The sequence below is a fragment of the Sceloporus occidentalis genome, unplaced genomic scaffold (genome assembly GCF_023333645.1).
Source record: "Sceloporus occidentalis isolate IW3139 unplaced genomic scaffold, rSceOcc1.0.p SCAF_232, whole genome shotgun sequence".
NCBI classification, from domain to species: Eukaryota; Metazoa; Chordata; class Lepidosauria; order Squamata; family Phrynosomatidae; genus Sceloporus; species Sceloporus occidentalis.
The window spans coordinates 412,492-427,748 of NW_028317212.1; the positions used below are offsets into that span (position 1 = coordinate 412,492).

General features: G+C 45.7%; 1 protein-coding gene across 1 annotated transcript in view; it reads right to left on the reverse strand.

Moving 5' to 3' along the window:
- Nucleotides 1-7,818, reverse strand: part of LOC149276638 (uncharacterized) — a 105,918-nt gene extending 98,100 nt beyond the window's left edge. The window contains 2 exon segments of the mRNA XM_089503418.1: nucleotides 2,994-3,093; nucleotides 7,794-7,818. Coding sequence (XP_089359544.1) covers nucleotides 2,994-2,998 — 5 coding nt within the window. The 5' untranslated portion in view covers nucleotides 2,999-3,093; nucleotides 7,794-7,818.
- Nucleotides 7,819-15,257: the final 7,439 nt, after the last annotated feature.

Below are 15,257 nucleotides of genomic sequence, written 5' to 3' on the forward strand. Positions count from 1 at the left end.
TCTCATTTAGAGTTTATCTGACAAGCTTAGAACTACCCCAGGAAATCCCCCCACCGGCATCTCATAAAGCCGCAGTGAGACCCCCGATGCGCTAAACATATCATCTACTGGACGGTAAAGCCGCAGCGACTGCCTCAGCGGGAGGGAAGGATGCCGAGTCGATGTAAAGTTGGACCGGGGGGCTTTCCATTTACCGGATTTGCCTGATTATAAGATAAGGTTTTTTCCAGAGCAAATGCTCTGAAAAATACCCCTCGTCTTATATTGGGGTCGTCTTATAATCAGACCTCAAATAGGTCTGATTATGAGACTAAGATCCAGATCCCCCGCAGCGATGCAGGGTACCCGGATCCTCCCCCCCCCCTCCAACTTACCGGTGCTTCTGAGTTGGGGGGGGGGTGCATAACACAGGAGGATCCAGGTCCCCTGCATCTGAGTCCCCGGTGCTTATTCCGGGCAGCGTGTAGAGCTCCACGCGATTCGCATGGAGCCGGACTAAGCACCGGGGGCTCAGAAGCAGGGGACCTGGATCCTCCTGTGTTATGCACCCCCCCCCCAACTCAGAAGCACCGGTAAGTTGGGGGGGGGAGTGTTAAATGGGGGGTGTAAGGCATTTCTGGATGCAGAGTGCTCTGTGAAATGCCTTTTAACCCCTTTAATGCCACTCTGCCCCATAATATGTCTTTTAACCCCCTAAATGCCAGAGTGGCATATAGGGGTATAAGGCATTTCTGGAGGCCGAGTGGCACATAGGGGGTCAAAAGGCATATATCATGGGGCACAGTGGCATATAGCGGGTATAAGGCATTTCTGGGGGCAGATGTGCATAACTGGGGGGGCAGGTTGGAAAAAAAAAAGGAAATAAAAAAAATATTTTTCTCAATCATAGCTTTTATTAACAAACAAATAGTTCACATGGTTTACATGAATTAACATTTACTGGTAAAACTTTTCCTATAGGGCCGTCTTATATTCAGGCTTTTTCTTTTTTTTAATTAATTAATATTCAGATTTTGGGGGGTCGTCTTATAATCGAGCAAATACGGTAATTATCACAGAGCCGTCCCGTGGCTCTCAGCGTCGGGGGGGTCCGGCTCTCCGTGCAGCGACTCGGCTCCCACCTGCGCTTAAAGCTGCCACAAGAAAGTAACCGGCGCAACACGGTCTGCATCCGGAGCAAACGCGAAGACGTCTCTCCCACCCGCCGGACAGAAACCCAGGACCTGCCGGCAGATCGGCCCCATCCGGCCCCCGTCTAGTCACCGCTTCTCCTGCTGTAACGACTCAAACCTTAATCAGTCGCTGGTCTCATTCAGGAGCCGTATGTCTATCCCATGCATGTTTAATCCCCTCACTGTATTACCCTCTACCACTTCAGCTGGGAGGCTGCTCCATTTATCCACCAAGTAAAGCTTACTTACATTATGTGTAAGATAATGAAACAGGGAACATTGCAGTGAGTCTGGAACAAATCTAGTACCGGTTCTGTTGGGACTACAATATCCAGCCAGGCAGACAGTTACTACAAGCAGCCAGCAGCTCGATTATCACAGACACTTTTTCCTCCCCTTTCAGAATCAATATGTGAGACTTGGGAGAGGGAGACGGGATGTGATAGAAACATTTAAATGCATTTAACGAAGTAGAGGAGGAAGTTTATTTCAGAGGCCGGCCGCGCACAGCGCAGGAGATCAGGGGAGCGTCGGGGGAGAGCGGGAGCGGCGGGGGCCGTTGGCCAGCAGCCCGCCGGGCATCAGATGGCCAAATAAACCGTTTAGATTCTTAAATTTAAACCAAAATCGTAACAAAGAGGAAAAAAGCTGTATAACTGGCGAAACAACATGTAAATATACCACAGGAAAGGGTTAACAGGATGCAGGACATTAACCCTCCGGCCGCCATATACCTGCCTACCGCCTCTGGCATAACCTCAGGCTTATACGCGGACGGCCAAAGATTCCGGCAGCGAATGTGTTAATTATAAAATTCTGTAAAACGGGGATCTACGATTCACACCGGGGGTTCATATAAACATTCTAAGGACACGCGTGTGTAACAAAGTAATCGGGAGACCGCCATTGCCGTCAGTGACTATCCCGGCTCAGACACCACACTGGGCTGATGCTTTATGGCAATGCTGATGAAGTCCGTTCCTCTATAGACTTGCGTTGATTAGAATGTCCAGCTGGGTGATTAAGACCGAGCCATTCTATTGCTCCCCACAGGCAGTATGATAAGGAGTCGGGGAGTTTGTTTAGTAGATCGGGGCTCAGATAAAACAGAGCGAGAATCATACAAATGATATGCAGCTGCCTGAAAACTTTATATTATGGGGCAAAAACATTTAAAAAAACAAAAAACGGCGCAAAGTATCAGAAACATTGTATATTATTATTATTAAACATACATGGGGCGAGCGGGACAGTAAGTAGAGTATCGCGTAGAGACAAAAGGCTAAGAGCTTCCTATGAAAACGAGGAGAGGCGGATTTCATGAACACTTTAAAATAATAATAATAATAATAATAATAAAAAGCTTTAAGCCCCCTTCCCCCCCCCAATTACTGGAACGGTTTTCTGTACTGCATTATATTGATTATAAGGCCGGCACTTAGCACATCTGCCCACTAGAGGGCGTCAGACCACAACAGTTGAGCTAAACATTCACTAAATGGGGCAGATCTGAGGCCGTATTTATTTAGCAAGGTGCAGGGAATGGCGCAAGAGGCCAAAAACTAATGGATAGTGGATAAGTGGAACGGCGTCCCAGCAGAGGTGGTAGAGGGTAATACAGTGAGGGTATTAAACATGCATGGGATAGACATACGGCTCCTGAATCTAAGACGAGACCAACGACTGATTAAGGTTTGGGTCGTTACAGCAGGAGAAACGGGGGCCGATCTGCCCGCTGATTCTATAATGGACCCCCCTGGGGTAACTGCCTAGGGGCCGGGCAATAAGCGTGCACACAGAGTCATTAATGGAGTTACTTACAACATGAAGTCCTGCTCCCAGGAGGGACAGTCCCCTCGCACGGTCACCGTCGTGCTCTTCACATTCTGCACCTTTAACGTCACGTACGTGTTATACTTATCTGCGAAAAGAAAAGGAGGAGAGCGCCGGGTCAGAGCGAGCCCCCTGTATAATGTATAGATAAATCAGCGAGCCGGCCCCCTGTATAATGTATAGATAAATCAGTGACCGGCCCCTGTATAATGTATAGATAAATCAGCGAGCCGGCCCCCTGTATAATGTATAGATAAATCAGCGAGCCGGCCCCCTGTATAATGTATAGGTAAATTAGTGACCGGCCCCTGTATAATGTATAGATAAATCAGTGAGCCGGCCCCCTGTATAATGTATAGATAAATTAGTGACCGGCCCCTGTATAATGTATAGATAAATCAGTGACCGGCCCCTGTATAACGTATAGATAAATCGGTGAGCGTCCCCTGTATAAGGTATAGTTATATCAGCGAGCCGGCCCCCTGCATAGTGTATAGGGTCGCACACTAGATCATTAGAGCATATGACATCATGTACAGATCCACCCAGAATATGATGTCACAGGGCATCTCACCCAAGGAATCCCACCCTCCACCCCCTTCCAGCATGGCCCCCAATTCACTGGATATGTAAATACTACGGCCAGACCCAACGGGGTATCCGCCAGGACTCGGTCTGACTCTCAGCCCGGGGCTGTTGGTAGTTGCGTGCGCCACGAGGAGATTTGCCCCACGCTAGATCACAGCAGACGTGAGGGGTGGGAAGAGGGGGACACCGGGAGACGGCGAATTCACAAAAACCAGCAAAACAAGCGCTGGGAATACGAGAAAATCAAACACAACCCAATGTTCTAACCGCGCATGCACCACTGCCAATTTGGTGGAAAAAAGCATATTAATCTTCCACCCTGAAGTTATTCCCCCCCACCCCTTATAAAGGCTGCCTGAACCAATCAGCAACAGAAAATAGATAACGGAACGGGGAGGAATAATCATGTAGATTCCCAAAACCGCCAAAACTGAGTATTTCTAGGTCAGTACTGAGAGCCCAAATGACGTCGCAATTGCCACAAATACAAAGCAGATCCATCGAAGCGAACGACGCCGCGGGGCAGCGACCCGCCGGACAATCTGAGGCGACGCGTGTGAGAGCGACCGGTCAGGAACTTATTGAGTGAATATACATTTAATACAGAAACATGACTGACACGAGCAGCGACACCGCTTACAATGTAACGAGACGTTAGCGTGTTATGATGTCACACGAGAACATGCGCTCGCCGGGCACAGGCTCTCCTTGCATGCCGGTAACACGTGATACGGGGAGGAATTCCTGTATCCTCTGGGCTCCAAACATAGTCCGAGGGTCAAGGAAAAGCCTCTTTAAGGGTCACCTGGTAAATGTCCTCTCTAAACCTCCGTGCCGGATGGCTCCCGCGCATGCACGCTCCCGCACCTAGCGGACGGCTGGCAGATGGATCGGAAATCCACGTATCCTGCGGGGCGGCCGCGATCTTAAAGCTGCCCTGCAGCCGACATTTTTCATAAGCATCACCCATGAAAGGAGGCACCTGTTCATCTTCACGCTACGTCTCATCAGGCGTTTAGCAGACACGGACCTGAAGCCTACCAGTGTGGCACTGTAAGAGTTAAAGTATTTCGTAAATTAACCTGAGGGTTTCCACGTTAACGTCTGAGGACGGGGATGTCCCGCAGGTGTCTGCGATGAAGTCTAAGGATTATAACTCTCAGCACTCTCAGCCGGCCGTGAGGTCAGAGCACAGAGGGGCCAGATGACAGAATGACTTCACCCCCCCCCCCCCCAATCGAAAGCAGCACCATAGCTGCCGTCACCGGGGCACTTTCATCACTTTATCCAGGAAGCCCCAGGCCACACCTTTGTCATTCGAAGGGTTAAACAGACTGTGGCAGGAAGGCAGAATACCGGCTCGGATTATCGTATTAACAAAAAGCTCCGGATTCCTGCGACAGACAGCGATCTCCAGCACGGCCTGCTGACATCTACACAGAAGCGTCCGCTCCAGATCCGCCACCCTGTAACTAACTAATGGGAACCGAACGGGAGCCGTGAGGGGCCACAAGCGAGATATCCAACCCGACGCACCCCGGGAAGAGGTTTCATTATAAATTAAACTCCGCTCTTTGACTACTGATGCGAGCCAGAAGCCAGAAATATCGGCCCAAAAATCCTAAACATATTAACTGTAAAATACACGAGACAATTAGAGAGAATATGATGTCATACAGATACATACGGGGACAATACCAGCCGCTCTCTGATGTCATGTTTATTAACGGGTTATAAGGACGGGATTAGTTATACGGCCGGAGAGTATATAATATATATAATATGCGGAATATACAGGATATAACGGGTTATAAGGACGGGATTAGTTATACGGGGGAGAGTATATAATATATAATATGAGGAATATACAGGGATATAACGGGTTATAAGGAAGGGATTAGTTATACGGCCGGAGAGTATATAATATATAATATGAGGAATATACAGGGATATAACGGGTTATAAGGACGGGATTAGTTATACGGCCGGAGAGTATATAATATATAATATGAGGAATATACAGGGATATAACGGGTTATAAGGACGGGATTAGTTATACGGGCCGGAGAGTATATAATATATAATATGAGGAATATACAGGGATATAACGGGTTATAAGGAAGGGATTAGTTATACGGCCGGAGAGTATATAATATATAATATGAGGAATATACAGGGATATAACGGGTTATAAGGACGGGATTAGTTATACGGCCGGAGAGTATATAATATATAATATGAGGAATATACAGGATATAACGGGTTATAAGGACGGGATTAGTTATACGGGGGAGAGTATATAATATATAATATGAGGAATATACAGGATATAACGGGTTATAAGGACGGGATTAGTTATACGCCCGGAGAGTATATAATATATAATATGAGGAATATACAGGGATATAACGGGTTATAAGGACGGGATTAGTTATACGGCCGGAGAGTGTATAATATATAATATGAGGAATATACAGGATATAACGGGTTATAAGGACGGGATTAGTTATACAGGCCGGAGAGTATATAATATATAATATGAGGAATATACAGGATATAACGGGTTAAAGGACGGGATTAGTTATACGGCCGGAGAGTATATAATATATAATATGAGGAATATACAGGATATAACGGGTTAAAGGACGGGATTAGTTATACGGCCAGAGAGTATATAATATATAATATGAGGAATATACAGGGGGATATAACGGGTTATAAGGACGGGATTAGTTATACAGGCCGGAGAGTATATAATATATAATATGAGGAATATACAGGGATATAACGGGTTAAAGGACGGGATTAGTTATACGGCCGGAGAGTATATAATATATAATATGAGGAATATACAGGGATATAACGGGTTATAAGGACGGGATTAGTTATACGGCCGGAGAGTATATAATATATAACATGAGGAATATACAGGATATAACGGGTTAAAGGACGGGATTAGTTATACGGCCGGAGAGTATATAATATATAATATGAGGAATATACAGGGATATAACGGGTTATAAGGACGGGATTAGTTATACGGCCGGAGAGTATATAATATATAACATGAGGAATATACAGGATATAACGGGTTAAAGGACGGGATTAGTTATACGGCCGGAGAGTATATAATATATAATATGAGGAATATACAGGGGGATATAACGGGTTATAAGGACGGGATTAGTTATACGGCCGGAGAGTATATAATATATAATATGCGGAATATACAGGATATAACGGGTTATATGGACGGGATTAGTTATACAGGCCGGAGAGTATATAATATATAATATGAGGAATATACAGGGATATAACGGGTTAAAGGACGGGATTAGTTATACGGCCGGAGAGTATATAATATATAATATGAGGAATATACAGGGATATAACGGGTTATAAGGACGGGATTAGTTATACGGGCTGGAGAGTATATAATATATAATATGAGGAATATACAGGATATAACGGGTTATAAGGACGGGATTAGTTATACGGCCGGAGAGTATATAATATATAATATGAGGAATATACAGGATATAACGGGTTATAAGGACGGGATTAGTTATACGGCCGGAGAGTATATAATATATAATATGAGGAATATACAGGGATATAACGGGTTAAAGGACGGGATTAGTTATACGGCCGGAGAGTATATAATATGAGGAATATATAGAATATAACGGGTTATAAGGACGGGATTAGTTATACGGCCGGAGAGTATATAATATATAATATGAGGAATATACAGGATATAACGGGTTATTAGGACGGGATTAGTTATACGGCCGGAGAGTATATAATATGAGGAATATACAGGATATAACGGGTTATAAGGACGGGATTAGTTATACGGCCGGAGAGTATATAATATATAATATGAGGAATTTACAGGGATATAACGGGTTATAAGGACGGGATTAGTTATACGGGGGAGAGTATATAATATATAATATGAGGAATATACAGGATATAACGGGTTATTAGGACGGGATTAGTTATACGCCCGGAGAGTATATAATATATAATATGAGGAATATACAGTATATAACGGGTTATAAGGACGGGATTAGTTATACGGAGGGAGAGTATATAATATATAATATGAGGAATATACAGGGATAGAACGGGCCCTTACTGTCCGAAGGAGACGCATTAACAGAAACATAATTGGAATAAAATGAATGGAAATCTCACCTGGGGGCCCCTGGAGTTTGGCCTTTTTAACTGCAAAATAAAAAAAACAGAAAAAGTTAATTCCACATAAAATGTTTCTAAAGTATGTAACGTGTCGTAGAATTCATTACTATGTAAACATCTCTTTTGCAGCTTCGTTAGAAATTTCACACACTGGATTCGTTTGATTTAAATAACTGATTAGTCTGTATATAGCGCAATATCAAGGAAAGCATAAAAAATTATTTAAAAAAGTTGTATAAAACCCCAATCCCTGCGCTCTGAAGATTAAGAACGTGAGATTAGTCAAATATTTAAACAAAAAAAATTGTAACCAAAATGATTTACTGAAGAAATATATATTGAAATAAATCCCCCATCGATAGTATAAATTAGTAAAGAATTGTTTATAACGTCACAGAAAGTAAAGAAATCGAGAAAACATGATTGCAAAAAACGGTTTCTATCCAAAATTAAATACCGCATCGTCCCGGTTATCGGCCGCACCTTTATAGAACAGAAAATGAAATATACAAAGAAAGGGACCGTAAAGGATTAGAAAGCCGTAAACCGAGGGTCAGGTGATCCGCGGCAAACCCTAAATTATGACTAAATGACGGGGTTAACTCTTTATATGCATTTCTGGAAATCTCAATAGATGATGTAACCAAGTTTAATTTATAAAGCCGTTCCCTGCTGTTTCTATACACATTATCGGGGCTTTTAGGGCCGTAGAACCCTGCGATACCCCCATACCAAGCAAACATTCTACCTACACCCCCCCTCCCGCGCCCCCCTTTTCTATGCGCTCAGACTGGAGGTAAATTGTCATTGTTGGGGCAAAAGGACCCCCCCCCCACCATGCATTTCCAAGGGGTACATGGTGGGAACACGAAGGGTCGGCACGCATTAAAGCGTACATCTGACGGCTGCGGGGAGCTCCCAACTTTCATCTCACGTGGACGCCGTCTGTCGCGTTGGGCAAATATTTGATTTCCTGCACCGTTTAACCCTTCGGCGATCACCCTTTGTGTGTTTTTTTTAACCTGCCTATCCTGGCATTCTGCACCCGCCGGGCAACCCGCTGCCCGGCCAAACCGCATCTGTATTTACTCTGCTTACTCGTCATTAAAAATACATTCCGGGAAGCTGCAGTTTGGCCCGGGGGCTTTCTAAACAGAGCCAACATCCAAAGCTGTAGCGAGGATTTATTTATATTATATATATACACACACATATATATATATACACCCCCCCTCCCCCGCTACAGCATGCAGTGAGCTCCCCCCAGCCAGCTAGGGCCACGCACTGATACCGGGGCCCCTAGTCTGAAGTCCGGGGTCTGAATGACTGAAGTAGTGGATTACGGCGGCACCAATATACTTTCTGCAGCAACCAATCAGTGGCCGGAAAACATTGAAGTCAATGGGAGCCCTTAAAGGGTCTCTTTATACCCCTACCAAAACCCCCAAACCCCCCCCCCATGTGGTGCTGACTGGTGGAAGATGTGGCAAGTTCAGGATGCTCAGAGCTTTGGTCCCCAGTAAGTTTAGATGTTTAGGGGGGGGGGCAGGGAATAAAGCGAGTTCTATGGAACCCCAAAATGATTGACAGCTGCAAATAATTACAGAAAACGCGTTGGGATCCGGCAGTTTCGTTCCCGACGTGCCCGGTGCAAGCAGAGACGTGACCGGACATCCCCCGACGCTGCATATTTAATTATCCGGCACATTATGCCCCATGCGGAGCGCCGTCACGTCCCGGCACATCTATTCTTAGCCTTTCTATATATTACACGGTAATACGAAGATGGAAAGGCGGTGAGATAACGCGATTCCACGAACCCATATTTCCCAAAATGCATCAGAATCCCGCTTCCCAGGCGGCCGAGAACTGATTTATCTATACATGATACAGGGGCCGGTCACTGATTTATCTATACATTATACAGGGGCCGGCTCACTGATTTATCTATACATTATACAGGGGCCGGCTCACTGATTTATCTATACATTATACAGGGGCCGGTCACTGATTTATCTATACATTATACAGGGGCCGGTGACTGATTTATCTATACATTATACAGGGGCCGGTGACTGATTTATCTATACATTATACAGGGGCCGGTGACTGATTTATCTATACATTATACAGGGGCCAGTCACTGATTTATCTATACATTATACAGGGGCCGGTGACTGATTTATCTATACATTATACAGGGGCCGGCTCACTGATTTATCTATACATTATACAGGGGCCGGCTCACTGATTTATCTATACATTATACAGGGGCCGGTCACTGATTTATCTATACATTATACAGGGGCCGGTCACTGATTTATCTATACATTATACAGGGGCCGGTCACTGATTTATCTATACATTATACAGGGGCCGGTGACTGATTTATCTATACATTATACAGGGGGCCGGTCACTGATTTATCTATACATTATACAGGGGCCGGTCACTTATTTATCTATACATTATACAGGGGGCCGGTCACTGATTTATCTATACATTATACAGGGGCCGGCTCACTGATTTATCTATACATTATACAGGGGCCGGCTCACTGATTTATCTATACATTATACAGGGGCCGGTCACTGATTTATCTATACATTATACAGGGGCCGGTCACTGATTTATCTATACATTATACAGGGGCCGGTCACTTATTTATCTATACATTATACAGGGGCCGGTCACTGATTTATCTATACATTATACAGGGGGCCGGTCACTGATTTATCTATACATTATACAGGGGCCGGTCACTTATTTATCTATACATTATACAGGGGCCGGTCACTGATTTATCTATACATTATACAGGGGGCCGGTCACTGATTTATCTATACATTATACAGGGGCCGGCTCGCTGATTTATCTATACATTATACAGGGGCCGGTCACTGATTTATCTATACATTATACAGGGGGGCCGGCTCGCTGATTTATCTATACATTATACAGGGGCCGGTCACTGATTTATCTATACATTATACAGGGGGGGCCGGCTCGCTGATTTATCTATACATTATACAGGGGCCGGTCACTGATTTATCTATACATTATACAGGGGCCGGTCACTGATTTATCTATACATTATACAGGGGCCGGTCACTGATTTATCTATACATTATACAGGGGCCGGTCACTGATTTATCTATACATTATACAGGGGCCGGTCACTGATTTATCTATACATTATACAGGGGCCGGTCACTGATTTATCTATACAGGTAATACTCCACACGCAGTGAGGACAGAATATGAGGACAGAGTTGCTGCGAGTCCAAACACCGTGAACCCGCCGGGGCCCGGGAGAAGCCAAAGGACTCGTTCTGAAAGGGTCAACCCAGAGCGAGGCGGCATCAGCCGGCAGAGCCAACACTCCGAGTCCTGCCGGCCACCAGTATGAATCCGACGGCCTGTTAGCGATCACACTCCTATCATGCCAAGTCGTATTGCTAATTTTTTTTGTCCAATTGTGGTGTGTTACCTACTTTTATAAAAAATGAGAGTTTTTATTATTATTTTTAAAGGTGGGGGGGGTCATTTTCAGCTAAGTGAACCCTGAATTTTTGTTTTTGGTCCCGAATTTTCATTTTAGTGCATCCCTAAAATAAATAGAACTATTTTATTCTTAATTATCCAGAATCCTGAATTTGTAGGCCCAGAAATCCCAGAAATCAGTGAGAGGAAAAGTAAAGGTTTTGTGTCATTTACTTTATTTTAATCTGCATATTTTATTAAAGGCCGTATTTTCTCACAGTGATAAATGAGTGCGGCCCGCGCATGTATACAATTCTGATTCCCCTGTTCTATACTGTTTCAGAGCCGGGACTCATTTCACCGGCAAACCGGGGGGGTTAATACATCCACAAAGCAAATGCGTCCCGGCTTGGGGGGGACAGGAGAGACATTTAAATACAGAAAGGGATTTAACGAAGTTTATTCCAAAGGAGGAGAAAAGTTCCAACAAGAGACCAGAATCTAACACTAGAGGAGCAGAGATGGAAGGAAATGTAACTTTACTGAGGGTGGCAGATAAGTGGAACAGCCTCCCAGCAGAGGTGGTAGAGGGTAATACAGCGAGGGTATTAAACATGCGCGGGATAGACATACGGCTCCAGAATCTAAGACGAGACCAACGACTGATTAAGGTTTGAGTCTTTACAGCAGGAGAAACAGGCGACTAGACGGGGGCCGGATGGGGCCGATCTGCCGGGGGGGGTTCTGGGCTTCTATATTCTCCTCTTGAAATAAGCGGAATCCTTTCCGGCTTCTCAATTTTTTGAGCCTCTTTGTTTACGAGGTTGCCGTAGTAACGGAGCGAGCACCTGTGCAAACACGGAGCGGCAGGGCGCTGGATCCGGGCCGCGCTAGGAACCTTTTAATTAATTAGAGAAACATTTAGCATCCACTTCCGCGCCGACGGGTTTGTTTTGAATCACAGTCCGCCCGCTTTTTGGAGGAATAAACGAATGCAAACTATAATAATAATCTAAAAGGCAGTGAATCACGCAGAGCAGGACGAAACGGGGAGGAACAATGAAATAGCGGCATTTCATTACTATACACACAAAAAAAAAAAAGCGGATCATCTTCCCTGCTGCAGCTTCACCGGCACAGCAGCCCCAGACCCAAACCGAGCGGGTCGGAGCCCGTCAGCGACCCACCGATACCGCGCCGCAAGCCCTGCGTATAACGGGAAGGTCTCGTCCGTTCTAAATCGTGCCGATACATTACATTCTCATCATTTTGGCAGCAAAAAAGGGAAACAGGATGGTTTATTCACTAAAGAAGGCACCTGCAGGAGAGTTGCAGTTTCATCACTTTATCTTTATGAAGAGCAGCATTAATAATCCCGTATAAAGTTTTCTGCAAAGTCTGCTCAGTAATTGAACTATACATCGTGCAGGGCTCGCCCTTTATAATGCAAAATCTCCGGCAAACTCTCCTGCCAAGCCCAGCTTTAGTGAATAACCCCTAAAGCACGACGTATACACGGCCCGTTACCCCCTACACGGCCCGTTACCCCCTACACGGCCCGTTACCCCCTACACGGCCCGTTACCCCCTACACGGCCCGTTAACCCCTACACGGCCCGTTACCATATAACGCTGGTTAACAGACAGGTTAAAGCTTATCAAATAACGACATTTTGTACGCTGGATGTAGTCAGGTTACCAGCAACAATACAAATCCATACTTCCCAAGTGTCCCGATTCAGTTTATTCAGTGCCTGTTTGTTCCCCAAATCCCTGATGCCCCTCTTTTCTAGGAGGTGAGAATGTTTGCTGGGTATGAGGGGATCGCAGGGTTCTACGGCCCTAAAAGCCCCGATAATGTGTATCGAAACAGCAGGAAAGGGCTTTATAAACTAAACGGTGTAAATAAACCCGTATGTTATTCTCCGCACGGCGTGTTTACGGCGCGGTGCGATTCACTCGCTATCAGCAGAGACGCGGCCGGGAACCGGAGACAGAAGGTTTTCCAATACCTGCCCGGGAAACGCGTCGGAGGAAGCGGGCGCGATCACCTTCACGGCGACAAACTGCGGCATTACGTCGCAATATTTACAGCCCGTAAATACAGCGAGGCACCGGTGCGGCTACAAACAAGCAGATTTCCATGGCAACGACTCAATGCTGCCAATTCCTACTTCCCGGTCTACGGAGCCAAAACAAGCATGAAGTAGCCGGCCAAATCCGAGCCCCGACGCACAGCGGTAAACACGGAGACAGCACGCAGGGTGGCTCACAGCGAGACGGCAGCCAATGGAAACATGCGCAGGACGGGAGAAGCGGGAAGGAAAATATCGCAGCGAATGAACTGCAAGCTGAGGAGCTGACGCTTTAGACACAGATATTGTCAGCACTGGGTGAAGCCCCACACGCCGTCGGCAGGTATTACACGTGAAGTGCGCAGGGTCACACAGCACGTCACCTACCTACTAATGAGCCCCCTGTTCCAACGCATTAACACACGGGCAACGCAGAGGGGCGGAAAACCCACCGGCAGATCGGCCCCATCCGGCCCCCCGTCTAGTCGCCGTTTCTCCTGCTGTAAAGACTCAAACCTTAATCAGTGGTTGGTCTCGTCTTAGATTCAGGAGCCGTATGCCTATCCCGCGCATGTTTAATACCCTCACTGTATTACCCTCTTCCACTTTTTTTGACTTTTTTTGTGACTTTGTGCCGCTATTTGTGTAACTGAGTGGGGCTCTTAGAAGACCGATTAGTTTATAAAGCTGTTTCTATACACATTATCGGGGCTTTTAGGGCTGTAGAACCCTGCGATCCCCTCATACCCAGCAAACATTCCGACCCCTGGGGCATCAGGGGTTTGGAGTCCAGGTAAGCAGAGGTGGAAGGTAAGTTGTTCAGGGATCCATTGCCGGGGTGTCAGGAGACGAGAGGTAATTCCCCGTCCTGAAGCTGATCAGATAATGTTTTATGTCACATTATGACATCAGATGCCGGGAGGCGACTCCATAATAACGACCAACGACGAACAGAACGCACAAGCTGTAGGTCCTTTCAGCGATTGAGTGCGATGGCGGGAGCGGCCGTTAATGTGCCAGCATAGCGAGCGTAAATATTGATCCCCGGGAACTTCTCCAAAGACAACCAAACGCTACCCCCCCCCCCCCGACCCGTCAGAGGAATCGTACGGCTCGGACTCTCAGAGCGGGTCGCGGCCTCATCAAACCTCTACAAAAAACCATTCATCGCACTCCCATCACACGTCAGGCCAATAAATCTTAGCCAATCTGGAACACTGAGGAAGCTTATTAGTTTCTATGGCAACAACCTCCATGTCTACTTTTGCATCACATGAAAATTAAGCATTCCCAGCAAAAGTGATGACTAATTAACCGAATGGGCTTATAAATGAAGTGCAAATTAAATACATTATTGTTCTAAACGCCTTAACGAGTTACCAACAGCAACATAAAAATATCTTGCTAGCCACACGCCTTAAAATAATTGCCCCACTTTGGTATTTTACTATCGGTTGAAGAGGAGGAACCCCAGGTATTTATTGCCCTGCGTCCTGAGGCTGGTCCTTTAATGGGTTCTTTTACCCCAAAGCCTCAGTGTTAATAAATAAGACATCGGGCAGATTTGGAATTGATTTATATAGCGCCATCATAATCCGCGTCGCTGTACAATGGGTAAACCGGGTATTACAATGTGACAGAAACAAAATGTAAGGAGGGCCCTATGCACAGGAGCTTACAATCTACATGACATTAAAAGTATTTTTTAAAGAGAAGTTAAGATGCTTGAGGGCTCTAATCCCCCCCAATGATCCCCAGAGGGGTATAAAGTGTGCTGTGCAGTAAGGAGGCTGTCAGTAACAGTCATGTTTAAAGTTAATTGCTAGAAAAATTCTAAATTAGATCAGTATTCGGTGCGACCGCCCTTTGCCTTCAGACGATATGTTAAGGAACGCGGCAGGGGG